The sequence below is a fragment of the Neltuma alba genome, unplaced genomic scaffold (genome assembly GCF_004799145.2).
Source record: "Neltuma alba isolate B1F8T4 unplaced genomic scaffold, ASM479914v2 tig00012640_pilon, whole genome shotgun sequence".
Classification (NCBI taxonomy): domain Eukaryota; kingdom Viridiplantae; phylum Streptophyta; class Magnoliopsida; order Fabales; family Fabaceae; genus Neltuma; species Neltuma alba.
The window spans coordinates 205,794-219,449 of record NW_021637077.1 but is presented as its reverse complement, the minus strand read 5'-3'; the positions used below and the strand labels follow the sequence as shown (position 1 = coordinate 219,449).

The 13,656-nt window shown below is 37.2% G+C and overlaps 1 protein-coding gene across 2 annotated transcripts; it reads left to right on the top strand.

Annotated features, from left to right (window-relative positions):
* Window positions 1–4,561: 4,561 nt before the first annotated feature.
* LOC114729498 (golgin candidate 6) lies at window positions 4,562–13,335 on the top strand. Of its 2 annotated transcripts, XM_028916496.1 has the most exons (20): window positions 4,562–4,672; window positions 4,886–4,938; window positions 5,408–5,460; window positions 5,755–5,882; window positions 5,958–6,010; window positions 6,632–6,778; window positions 6,917–6,990; window positions 7,058–7,127; window positions 7,701–7,754; window positions 7,882–7,977; window positions 8,350–8,400; window positions 8,476–8,556; window positions 8,644–8,757; window positions 8,840–8,911; window positions 9,135–9,320; window positions 9,644–9,747; window positions 10,303–10,351; window positions 10,483–10,548; window positions 11,371–12,138; window positions 12,626–13,335. In XM_028916496.1, exons 2-20 carry the CDS (start codon window positions 4,915–4,917, stop codon window positions 13,178–13,180), a joined length of 2,745 nt encoding a protein of 914 aa, XP_028772329.1. In that variant the 5' UTR covers window positions 4,562–4,672; window positions 4,886–4,914; the 3' UTR covers window positions 13,181–13,335. The 2 variants fall into 2 exon arrangements, with proteins under 2 accessions (XP_028772329.1, XP_028772330.1); XM_028916497.1 differs by lacking the exons at window positions 4,562–4,672; window positions 4,886–4,938; window positions 5,408–5,460; ... (1 more) ...; window positions 5,958–6,010; window positions 6,632–6,778 and having other exon boundaries at window positions 7,065–7,127; window positions 12,626–13,280.
* Window positions 13,336–13,656: the final 321 nt, after the last annotated feature.

Genomic DNA, 13,656 nt, shown 5'->3' with positions numbered 1-13,656 from the left:
TTCTTATTAAAATGTTGTCGTTAGTAATACGCACCGGAACTACCTTTTGATACGAAAACCATTAGCATAATTATTTTTCAATAAATATTAAAAATAAAGTAAACTAATTATATATATAATCAAGTTAAATCTCTGACTATTGAAATAAAAAGAAAAAGTAATAATAGCAGTAGGATAACATCAGCAAGGCAAACCGAGCTAACTGTTTCATTATTGGTGATGGAGGCGGGAACAATGGCCATTTTCTTTTGGGTGCATGAATGGCACCGTACGGCCCATAGCAAGTCAATAGCGGTGTGCGCTTGTGCGTCGACAACAGAAACGTCGCCGTATGAGGATTATCAGCGCCTGGGACTTTCCTTGTTTCTCCCCCAATGGCTCAAATGCTCGATCAACTCTCTGCCTCAGTCCAAATTTGACGCGTTGCCTTTTTCGCGATAATATGGATTCCCTTTTATGCGAAATTTGACGCCGGCCGTATTATTATTTGTTTACGCCTTATGCAATTTCTTACGATAAAGAAAACAAAATGTGAATTTGTAAGGGGATCAACGACGAAGGTCCAGACCAACTGACGAATTAGCAGCAGGGGAGAAAAAGCATATGAGCACGCATGTCGAGGAGCGTGTATATATGGAACTAATTCTCCGCGTAACATTCAGTCCCATCCCGTTGGTGCGTAGCTTAGCTTCCTAGAGGGTTTGTAATTTTCCGTATCCAATGCCATCCATTCTTTTCACCATGTCAAATGACAAATATGGCCCCTCTGTTTATTCCAACTCGTCTCCACATCAAATTCGGTCTAAACATTTTAGGTTCAAATCAGCTGCCCAGTGCATCAACATGTCATCGTTGAGGTAAAACAAAATATTTAATCAAACTATTTAAAAACATGAATTCCCTAAAGGCATAACACACAAGGCTATAAATCTAATAACTTTACTGGATTCAATCACTATTTTTCATCACAGCACTTCTTTTAACCTCCTACCAATTAGACTCTTCATTAATATATATCCTTCTCTGCCACTATCTTAGATTGTTTTTTTTTTTACAGTGGAATCATGTGAGAGAGAACCTTTTACACTTGTAGACCACACTTCAGCCTCTAATATTGAACTCATCATATACCAATGCTTCACCCCTATATTGTGCACTAAAAATCTGTCATGGCTATTTTAATTAGTTAATCAAAATATTCCCGTATTTATTATGCACGCAATCTAAAAAAATTTGATGCACATTTAGCGTCAGTACAAAAATAATCATTTTTATTTCTAATGTCAGAGTTAATTAAATAAATTCATAACCTTCAACACAAAAAACAAGCAACGACTGAAATGTTTTAAGTATTTTCAAAGAACTTTAATAAAAATCACTGCTCTGGAAAACACCACAGCAGAAATTTAACACACTTTATCCATATGTATATTAATTTAATTATAAAATCTACATGATACTTTTTTATTGTAAACGCCAGTTTAGATTCGAAAAGACAGTTGTTCGTATTCCAACTACAATTCAAATGAAGCAGAGTCGCGTCATATGGATCTAGAGCCAGAACTTTTCCAGCCACAGTACTATAAGTCCATAACAACGATAGAATACGAGTCATGCATGAATGAACTGTTGAGGTTTGTTGATCCAATATTATCCGTAAAAATTTGGAAAAAGAAACTTTAAGTGATTTCACAGGTCTCGATATGATGAGACGACCTTTATGATTTTCCGATAGGGCCATTAGGGCAAAGCACACCCACTGTCTTGGACTGTTCCATTTGTCTGCTTCACTTTCAGTGAAACAATATTGAAGATATATACATGCTTTATATCTACTTTCCGATTTCCGTCGTCATCAACCCTTACTTAATTGCTAGCTACCTGCAAACCCCCAACACCCAGATGACATTATTGATGAAACTACACGTTACGCGCTCTTTCTTTTTTTTTAAGTTTCTTTCTTCCTTTTCTCTTGGAATGAACATCAAGCTTGAAACTGTATCTTCAACTGTTCGGTGATTCCAAAAGAAGTCTCAAGTCGCATGTGGTTTTTATTTCGATGTTTTCATTACTGGGCGAGCGTAGCGATTTACACGTCGCAGATCTTTCGTCATATATGGTATTAAAAAAACGAGGGAAAAGAAAAAGGTGGTGCTCCTACTTCTGAGCTTTAAGGCATAAAAAGGCACCAAAGAATCGTTCATGTCTCCGACCTTTCTGGCTTTGTCGATTTTGTGGCGTCATTTGGCCGCATCAAAACCATAAAAAGAAATTCAAACTGGACAATAAGACACCCACATGCGACATATTTGAAGCGCAAAAGGGTCGAAGATATCAAAGTGGATGGAACAGTCACGACCAATGCAATAATCTAACCTGAATAACAACACCGTCACAACAACAAAAACTATGAATTATTATCATTATATTAATAATAATAATCTGATATTACTTTATAGGTACTTTGCGGTGTTATTATATGCATGTCTTGTCCAGCTTGCCCAGAAAGCTCAGTTACTTTTTAAGTTAAAAATGTCTGTGAAGGCGCCGCCTACAAGGCGTGTTTGAAAACGGGTTTGAGTAGGAACAGCTTTGCGTGATTTTCTCAACTCAACTTCTATGGAGAATCACCGTATGGTGGGAATCTAAACTAGAAGACAAGAAGAAAACTAGCTACTTCTCTTTGATTTTCTTTTTCCAGTAAGAAAATAAAAGACAGTAGGTTTTGAATGTTGTTGGGTTGGATACACACACAGAGGAGAGAATGGAAGCTGGGAAAAGTGAGAGCGAATGAAGATCTCTTCCATAGTTCCTGTTTGCACTATAGATTAATTATAATAATTAAACAAAACTCCAATTTTGCAACGTCACAGATAATTTGGAAAACGTTTTTATTATTCCTTGTATGCCGACCACTCTTCCAAGGCCATTCCTTGTTCTCCAGCGACAGCTTCCCAAAAATGACGTGTCGTGTCTCTTACTGTGTATGTACTCTGTGTGTGTGTGTGTGTGTGTGTGTAGCAATATATAACCTTCTTCGAGCCAATAATCAGAACAATAATAAATGTTAAAATAAACTGATCAACGATGACCATCGCAGCATATTTTTAAGTCGCGAATGAAACAACTTAACGGGTTTGAGGAAGAAGTTTAATTAATTTAGTTTTGTTGAGGTGATGACACAACGAAATTAAGAATACAAATAACGGCAGTCGCTCAAAATTGGTAAATTACTACCTCTCGTCTTAATAACACCCAATTCACTAATTTGATAAATTAAGTTAAAAAATTACTTAAATCATCCCTGTAGAATAATTATATGTAGATTATACATCAGTTTACAAGCTAGACAAATTAATTTAAAAAAATAATAGATATAATATTTTTAAATTTTTTCTTTTGGGAAATAGATTATACATCCGTTTATATTGACGTGATACTATCTCCGATTTTAATTATAAGATCCAATTGGCTAATTTGAGGAGATTAAGGAAAGAAATTAAGTTAGTTATTTGTAATAAATAGATATTATCTTTCCTAAAATATCCTTACTAATCAATTATATTGACTAGAACTATAATTATTAGAAGGATTACCTTGAAAAAAAAAGTATAAATATAAGAGACAAAGTGAATTGGGGTCTTATATTTAGGATCAAAATAAAAGTTAAATAAGATCTTATATTAAAAACTGGAAGTAGTATATTAGAATATTTTCTTAATTTATTGGGATGGGGTGTTTGAGGCGGGTTGCTCCCTTTTTTTTTTTGGGGGGGGGGGGGGAAGACCTTGCTGGGGGGTTGCCCTTACTGACAATCGACGGTGCAAAAGGAGGGCAAAGCTGATTGCAGTCAACGGCTACTTTTTTTTTTCCCCCGAAACATTTATTCATTTATTTTTTGCCAACCGAAACATTTCTTTGCATTTTTGTTATGAACCTGACAAAAAAGTATGGGTTGATGACAACGACAGAATCCACTGGATAGTCCAGCTCATATTTTTGCAGGGTCATTTAATCCAGTCCACGTCATCTGATGGCGAGAAAGCCCAGATAAACTATTTTGGGCTTTTCTCAACAGAGTGTGAAGTTGAGGCAACACCTGGTTTTTCAGGTGGCAGCTGTTTTTGGGCTGGACAATAACGGCTTTCTGTTAAACCAAAAATTTCCAGCTCACATTGTGCTGGGTCATTTAAACCAGGCAACGTCATTTGATGGTGACAGAAAACTTTGGGTTAAGTGCTAAAAGCCCAAACCCTTTTAGGCGACATATATTTTGGTGTACAAAAAATTTCCAGCTCATATTTTGCTGGGTCAAGTAATTCAGTCTACGAAATGCTTGGGCTAAGTGCTAGAAAGCCCAGAACTTACTCCTTTGGGCTTTTCACAACAGAATGAGATGATCAGGCGACAGCTGTTGTTGTGTTGTGCAAAACTTTCAGCCCAAAAAAATTTCCCACAATTTCCATCAATCAAATATTATATATATTAAACAGCATTGAATGAAGTATGATCATGTCCTGTGCCCCACACGACACAATAATCGTCAATACTGGTGCGAGGGGTGAAGCCATTCAGCTTCCCGTCGGTCAGACTTGCAGCTCCAGCGCAGCACTAGCATCAGCCACGCTAAAGATCGTCACCAGAAATCGCCACTTTTAATTTTTTTCGATCCGTATGTTCTGTTTTCAATCGGTTCCTGTCTCTTTCCATGTCGTAATCTCAAACTCAATTTTCGCGCTTAATCTTAGGGTTCTGATGTAATGCTAGATGATTATTTTTTTGTAACAAGCTTTGCTCCGATCAAATTGCCTTCTTGCTTCTCCCCGGTATGAGCCGTGTTAATTTTCCTTAGCTTTTCTTCTTTTTTTCCCTCCTTTTCTTTTAGGATTCTGCAGCAGTCTTTGATCTGTGAAAATGGACTTGGTGTCTGGTTACAAGGTAACGCTGCCCATTCTCTCATACTTCTGACGTGTCTCCATTCATTGTGCGGACATTGTTCTCGAATTATTAGAAAACGACTCTATAAGCAGCGCTGGTATCATGTATTGTGATTGATGTACTTTATGATCGAACCTCCTCTTTCTAGTGTTTTACGAGTTGATTACGATCATTAGTCACAACTTCGGGTTGCCATTGTAAACCATAATAAATACTTTTAGGAGATTTAGTCCCGCGTTTCTGGCAAGTAAGTTTAGCCTGTAGAGCGTAGAGGCAGATGTCACTGTCATCTATTTGTGTTCGTCTCCTTTCTTCGTTTTGGCAATTCATTATTTCATTTGTGATTTGCTAGCTTAAGATACTGACCATAGCGCTTTCATTTGGTTGCGAGCAACCCTGGACTATGAAGATTCAAATGTACCTCTTGTTTTCTGTTTATGTAGAAATTCATTTACCTGTACTGGTGCAGGGTGTTGTTGGGCTTGTTTTTGGCAACGAGAATTCTCCTTCAAATGAAGATAGGTAAGATGGTTTTCTTTTCTTTTTTTTAAACTGATTCATTTTATGCCTTTAATGAATACGATCATCGATGTCATAAAAACATCTGCCTTAGTCTTTAGAAGCATTTTTTGCGATCTAGAATAAAGTTGATTTTTGACTTGTTTTCTTCAGAGTATTTGGAATATTTTTATTGCCTTTTATTTTATGTTTGATCAAACTTTTATGGTTCATACAGCCATTTCTGTAACACTCTCCTTACTTGTTGGAGTGCCTTGTACTCATGACTTATTCCTGCTATTTGGCTTGTGTTAACAGCTACATTGAACGATTGCTTGACCGGATCAGCAATGGTAAGCTGGCAGAAGATAGGAGAAATGCTATTACCGAGCTCCAGCTCATTGTATCAGAGAGTCATTCTGCACAGCTAGCATTTGGAGCAATGGGTACGTCTCATCTCTTAAGAACATCATCTGGGCTTTTATCGTATCTTGAGTTACATGTTTTATGCATCCTTGCAGGTTTTCCTGTCATGCTAGGGGTCTTAAAGGAAGAGAGAGATGATATTGAAATGGTGACAAACTTTTTGTCTGTGTTATGCTTCTGTCTCGTGTTTCCTGTCTTGCTTGTGTTATTCAAGGATCCACATTGTCAAGCTCATTATTCAATAAGAGGACAAATGATTGAAAAAGAATTATTTGAAAATTGAGTTGTGTGAATATTTTATTAACTACTCAATTATCATATCCATGTTATAATATGTTAAACTAAATATGGAGTTAAACTGTGGGATGCTGTCTTCTGTGTAATACCATCTCTTTCATAGATCCGATTGGTATAATATTTAATTTTTCATTCATCTATCCCATTTTCAAACCAGTTTCCTCAGACATATTTTGAAAGATTTCACCGCTCAATATTGCAGTTCTCCAATCTTCAGTTAATCATGGTGTATAAGTATGTTGGCTGTGCTTGCCTTGTTGATTTGTGGACATGGGCTCTGTTAGATTATAAGGGTTTCTATTTTTGCTTGCTACTTACAAAATATTCACTTAAATTCTTGCTATGTTTCTTTATTTAGATCTTTAACTCTTTCTATGTTTTTCATTTTTTGCTTCTTCCGCTAGATTTATGCTTTTGTCTTTCATCTTAACTAGTTTCTATGACTAGTTAAACAACAATTATGTCTATGCAGGTTCGAGGTGCCCTTGAAACTCTTGTAACTGCGTTGACGCCTATTAATCATGTAAAAGGATCAGCTAATGAAGTTCAGCCAGCTTTGATGAACGGTGATTTGCTTTCCAGAGAAGCAGAAAGCATTTCCCTTCTTATAAGTTTGTTGGTAAGTTTTGTTTGTTAAAATCATGTCACGTGTTCTTGCCTGAGCTTATTTTGATTTCAAGGATTGTGCATGTGAGTGATGATATATGTATTTTTTTTTTTTTTTCCAAACCATTTTTCCTTGGGGATATGGTGACAGGCAGAGGATGATTTTTATGTAAGATATTACACGCTGCAACTTTTGACTGCCCTGCTGACTAACTTCCCGCAAAGGTATTGGTTATATGGCTACCATTTCTGTTTATAGCTTCAAAAACACCCTTGTTGATTTCCTCTTCAGGTTACAGGAAGCTATATTGACTATTCCTCGAGGTATCACTCGGTTAATGGATATGCTTATGGATCGTGAGGTACAGTCTTGAAATCTTGACTGTGCACATTAATTTGATTTCTAAAGATATATAGACATTAGGTCTAGAAACCAGACACTTTTGTTGGATAAACCACTTAGTGTAATGCTTAATCAAGAAAAGCTTATAGTAAGCTCTGCTGGCACAATCATGGTTCAAATTAAGCTAATTTATATTTGGATAAACACTCCAAGAAGTGCATGTGTAGTTGGAAAATTATTTCCTGAAGCATAATTAAAACAGTTCGTGTTAAGCTATGTTGACCTTTTGCAGTTTGGTAAGCTTGATTTAAAGCTGATACAAACATAGAAGCACTATGAGCTATTTTAGCAATTTAATCCAAACTGGTATAAGATGATTGGCGAGTGCTCATTGAGCTAGATGAGCTCTGATAAGCTGGCTAATAAGCCAGCCCAAACCAGACATTATTATTGAAACTTGAAAGCCTTCTGTGATAAGTTTGCTTGATATTTTCCTTTTCGGGAGAAATTTTGAAATGTCCTGATTATATACTAGAATAATGTTTCTCTGTTTTTGTTGTTGCTGAGAGAATGATCAAGATTTACCTTCCAGGTAATACGTAATGAAGCCTTATTACTCCTTACTCACCTGATCCGTGAAGCTGAGGTGACTTTTTGCCCTTTTTTTCATGGTCAATTTTTCTTCTTCTTTAGTTTCTTTGTTTTTCCTTTTCTGTTTCATGTGGTGCTAAGTATTTAATTATCTTAATTTCTAAACGATTTTGTGATTATAGGAGATTCAAAAGATTGTTGTCTTTGAAGGCGCATTTGAGAAGATTTTCAGTATTATAAAAGAGGAGGGGTGTTCAGATGGTGGTGTTGTTGTACAGGTGATATATGCTTACTTGATGACAATAGCTTACTAAACATGCAATATTCACTTTTTTCTTGGTGAATACTTAATAAATCATTTCATATTTTTTTGCCCATTGTCTATGAGCCCCCCCCCCCCCCCCAAAAAAAATTGAATCTGTCCATGCACAAGCATAATTAATGGACAATTTTTATGTTCCTACTGCCCTTTTTTATGAAGATATGTATGGTTTGCACTCTCTCATTTAGCTTCGAAGTTGAAAATCACTTTTTATGATTATTGGCATAAGAATTCATCTGCAATTTTTTATTCTGTAATTATATTTATTGAGTAGCATAGAATTTTATGAACTTTTTGGTCAAGTACTCATTTATAGGTCACTGAACAGGATTGTCTTGAATTGTTGAACAATTTGCTTCGTAACAATGGCTCCAATCAGGTTTGTTGACTCTATAATTTACTTTTGTCTATTGAAGTTTATATTCTGATACTGATGTGAACTTTTATGATTTAGATACTACTAAGAGAAACTGTAGGACTCGATTCTTTGATATCAATTTTGAAGCTTCGAGGAAGTAATTTCACTCAACAGAAGGTTAGATGCTTGCTTCTCTTGCCTTGTCAAATATGCTATTAATTGTGGGCAATTCTTATGTCTTTGACACAAACACCATGCCAGTAGACAATCAATTTACTCAGTGCGTTGGAGACCATTAAGCTGTTGATAATGGGAGGTTCTGAGGCTGATCCTGGGAAAGATTTGAATAAACAGGCGAATAAGACAACTCTAGTTCAGGTCTGTGAAATATCTCAGTCTAGCAATATGATTTTAATAAAATAGATATCTGCTGATATGTATTCCTTTTTTATTGTGGCAGAAAAAGGTATTGGACTATTTATTAATGTTAGGTGTTGAAAACCAGTGGGCACCTGTTGCTGTTCGCTGTGAGGTAAGATAGTTTTCCTCTGCCTGTACTCTTTGCTTTTGAGGCGCATATGTTTCAGTGTATTACCTTTTTGGTTTAGATTAATTCTGCCTAATTTCGTTGTTCTATTGCTTCGATTTATTTTTCTTTGTTCTGAATTGCAAAGTCTGTGGGGGCATAGTACTATATATTTGGAAGCATGAAGAAAGCCTGGTTATTTTGCTGCTAAATTTTTATCCTCTGGTAGGCAATGCGGTGTATTGGTGATCTGATTGCTGGAGATTCAAAGAACCTTGATGCTCTTGGGAGCAAATTTCTTGGAGAGGAGCCACAAGTAGAACCTGCTCTGAACTCAATACTAAGAATCATATTGCGGACTTCTAGCATGCAAGAGTTCGTTGCAGCTGATTATGTTTTCAAAAGCTTTTGTGAGGTTGCTAATGCATACTCCATCTTTGATATGGTTCTTTGAAAAAATGTTTCACCATATTTAGTAGCGGGCGTCATTGCCAATTTGACAAGATATATCAAATTGCCAGTTGTGATTTCTTTAATTAATATTTAACTCCCCTTTTGCTTTCGTTCTTAAAAAAAACTTGGCCATTTTTATCACGTAAAACATAGAGTCAGGAAATCATAATTTGTGCTTGCTGTTATGAAGAAAACCATAATTTATGCCCATAATTGTTTTTTCACAAGACCTTTCATTTCATTTTTTTTTCTTATTTTTTTTTTTATGTAACTTATGTCAATCAGAAAAATGCTGACGGCCAATCAATGCTGGCATCCACGCTAATTCCACAGCCATACCCTATGAATCGTGCTCCCCTTGAGGAGGATGTCAACATGTCTTTTGGAAGGTTTGTTTTGTGCTTTAATAATCAAGCTTATTGATGAAGGCAGGATTGCAAGCTGTTTTTTTTATTGAAGAACATTCTACTAAAACAGATTTAGTAAGGATCCAACTCTTCCCCTTTTAATAGACTAGGAGAATCTCCCAGCTTGCGACGAACGAAACTAATTCTTAGTTGTCACAGATTAACCTGCAGCAACTGTTTATATTCCGAAGACCTAATTAAACATCAACCAATAATTATTAAGTAGAGCAATAAATTGCGCAGCGGTGGTATTAGTGGAGTTATGGTGGCATGGAAGTAGCTCTCCTCTCTCCCATTATTTCCGTTTGCTGCTAACAACTTGAGTGTTCTGCTGTGACTGCTATCTTGCTCGTTCGCTCTTACATGTCCTATACCTAGTATAAATTATTACTGGCCTCGTATCACATATTTCTAGAATAATGCTAATATTTTTTTCCATTTTTTTTAAAAAAAATCCTTCATATATTTATTCTAAATAATCATGTCTTTTGTTAATCGTCTATGAAAAATTAAGATTGGGAATTGTTTCTCTTGTAGCATGCTACTACATGGTCTTACTTGGGGTGAAACTGATGGTGATCTTGAGGTATTTGTTGTTTTCCTGTTGTCCGATTCTGGTGCATACTGATACCTGCAGAATTGTCGGGTGCTGTTGCAAATATTAAGGACTTTTGGTCTTGTGCAAGAACTATTTAGCTGACTATTGTTGGATTGCAGATTTGTAGCAGAGCTGCCAGTGTTCTATCCCATGTATTGAAGGACAATCTCCAGTGCAAGGAAAGGGTATGCAATTCTCCATCCTATTTCATTTAATGGCGGAGTGAGGACCCTAAACTCTGTGGGGGCATACTCTTATGATTGTTTTTGTTATAAAACGATTAAATCATCAGCGTACTCATGGTGTCTTAACGTGTCTAAATAAAAGAGGATAAAGCCAGTAATTTTTATCATTGTGATGCACGCATATAATCCATTGATGAGTAACGATTGCTTCTTTAAAATTGAGAAACCAGCTGAGTTTGTCTCGCAATTATCATGTTCTTTTCTTCCTTTTTCACCCATTCTCTCTTGTTGGTAGTCGGGCAGACCTTTCATGAACACTGTTTTGTAGCCAGTAGTATGTATTGAAGTTCTTTTCTGGTGACATATTGAGTTAATGCCATTGCCTTTTCTTTTCTAGGTGTCTAGACATTTGCCTCATGCTCAGGTTGTTTTATGTTTTCCGCTGATTGCACTTCTATTGCTGTGGGAGTGTTGTGACTCATTTCGTCATGCTAAATGTTAACGTTTTCTACTAGATATTTGGAACTATTAGATTAAATGGGTTTGGGCAGATACAAACAGTAAATGGTAGACTGTGAACTTTTTCCTCGACTAGTTTCCTTCTCCAAGTGAACTTTATGCATGTAAATGTGCTGCATAGAATTTTGGCAGCATTCCTGTCGGTTCCACTGCTTGACTTTTTTGTATTATGTGCTATTAGTTATACCCCTATTCAGGCCCTAACACATGGTGCTATATATAAATGTGTCATTGCCCCTCACCATCTCCCTTCAGAAAAAAAATGGGGATGAAATGATCAACATCTTATGAGACATTTTGCAGGTTTTACAAATTGAAATTGAGGCACCCGTGCCATCTTTAGGAGGTCCAGAGCCATTAATGCATCGGATGGTGAAGTATTTGGCCCTTGCTTCTTCCATGAAAAGCAAGGATGGAAAGTCTAGTGCGTCAGGAAACTCATATGTTGAAGCAATAATCTTGAAATTACTGGTTACCTGGCTAGCAGATTGCCCTAATGCAGTGCATTGCTTCCTAGATGCCCGCCCCCACCTTACTTATCTTCTTGAGTTGGTATCAAGTTCATCCACAACAGTGTGCATAAGGGGTTTGGCAGCAGTTGTCTTGGGTGAATGTGTGATCTACAACAAGTCTAGTGAGAGTGGAAAGGATGCATTTGCTATAGTTGATGCTGTGAGCCAGAAAGTTGGCCTTAGTTCATACTTTGTGAAGTTTGATGAAATGCAGAAAAGTTTAATCTTTATCAATGCAGGGTCTGGCCTGACTCGTAAAGCATTCACTAGATCATCTGCTGCTAGCATGGCTGATATTCAAGATGTAGATGAGAATGATTTGTCTGAACAGGGGAATCTTGATCATCCAATTCTCTCCTCAGTCTTGGATTCATACTTCGTGAAACTCGTCAAAAGACTGGAAACAGATATTAGAGATCAGATTGTGGAGGTATACAGTCATCCAAAAATCAATGTGGCAGTGGTTCCAGCAGAATTGGAGCAGAAAACCAGTGAAAGTGACGGTGACTATATAAAGCGGCTTAAAGCTTTTGTTGAGAAGCAGTGCTCTGAAATTCAGGTATTTATTTCTACATTTCTGTTTCTTTTAAATATTTTTACGAGCATCACAAGGTAAGTGACCAATCCCTTAAAAAATCTTCCTTGCTGCTATTAGGAAGAAACGGGTTGAAATTTTGCCAGAATTAAACCCACTAATTGGGGAGTATTTATTTGCATGTTTCTAATGGCATTACGATTTGCTGAAGTGAGATTCTTGTGACCTTAGCTACGTAACAGCATTAGTTCTGTGAAAGATGCTACAAAATACCGTTCTGTCAACCCCAAGGCTTGCTTGTCTTGGTTAAAATCCATTATCAATCGCCTACACATACCAGATGATCTTGTAGTTATTATCACTCGAACATGCCATGGGTGTGATGGAGAACGTATTGATGCATTGGGAGGGATCGAGAGCCTCGAGACCATACCAAACAGCATTGTAGAATGCATGGTTTTGGCTGTCTTGACATGACTTGGTAATTCTGTTTCTTTTTTAACCATTTCAGAACCTTCTTGGTCGGAATGCAACTTTGGCTGAGGACCTGGCTAAGACAGGTGGAGGTCATAATTCCCTGTCAGAGCAAAGAGTGAGTGGGGGCTCGGATAGAGTCCAACTAGAAACACTCCGTAGAGATCTACAGGAGTCATCTCAAAGGATAGAGATCCTTAAAGCGGAAAAGGCCAAAGTTGAATCTGAGGCAGTCATGTATCGTAACTTAGCCGGAAAGATCGAATCTGATCTGAGGAGTCTGTCTGATGCATACAATAGCCTTGAGCAGTCGAATATCCAACTGGAGAAGGAGGTGAAAGCCCTGAAGAGCGGTGGATCATCAACGTTCCCTGATGTGGAGGCCATAAGAGCTGAAGCAAGGGAAGAGGCGCAGAAGGAGAGTGAAGGTGAACTGAATGATCTGCTTGTGTGCCTAGGGCAAGAACAGAGCAAGGTGGATAAGCTTAGCGCTAGATTGCTGGAGTTGGGGGAGGATGTTGACAAATTGCTTGAAGGCATTGGAGATGATGCCGGTGATGCCCAGGATGCCAATGATGAAGACACTGATTAGTGTACCACCATTAGCAGCCCTCGTGTGGCTCAGTTTGTACATTTCATGCTGAATTGTACAGTAATACTCCTTGGTTGAAATTCAAGTTGTGCTTCCTATTTATGCCACTTTTTCTAATCAGGGTGACTTGCCATTTATTTATGGTATCCAGGTCATGTTCCGTCCAATTTTCCACTTTCAGAGCTCGGTTGCATACGAGAAATGAGGGTAAAACTAAAATCATAAAAACCACATGAAGGACCTCCCGATGACCGCACTGATCACTTCGGGGTTGGGTAGCCCAGGTATTGGGCCCAATACCAGCTTAGCCAGGCCTGATATGTATTATACTGACATGCTTATATATTCTACATTTTAATTTTGATTTTTAGTTTAGAGACTAAATTTTTAGGCGAACCAGAATCAAATTAAAAACTAATAATTTCATCTTTTAGGGATCAGAACTAAAGCGAGGTGAGATTCAGAAATTAAAGATA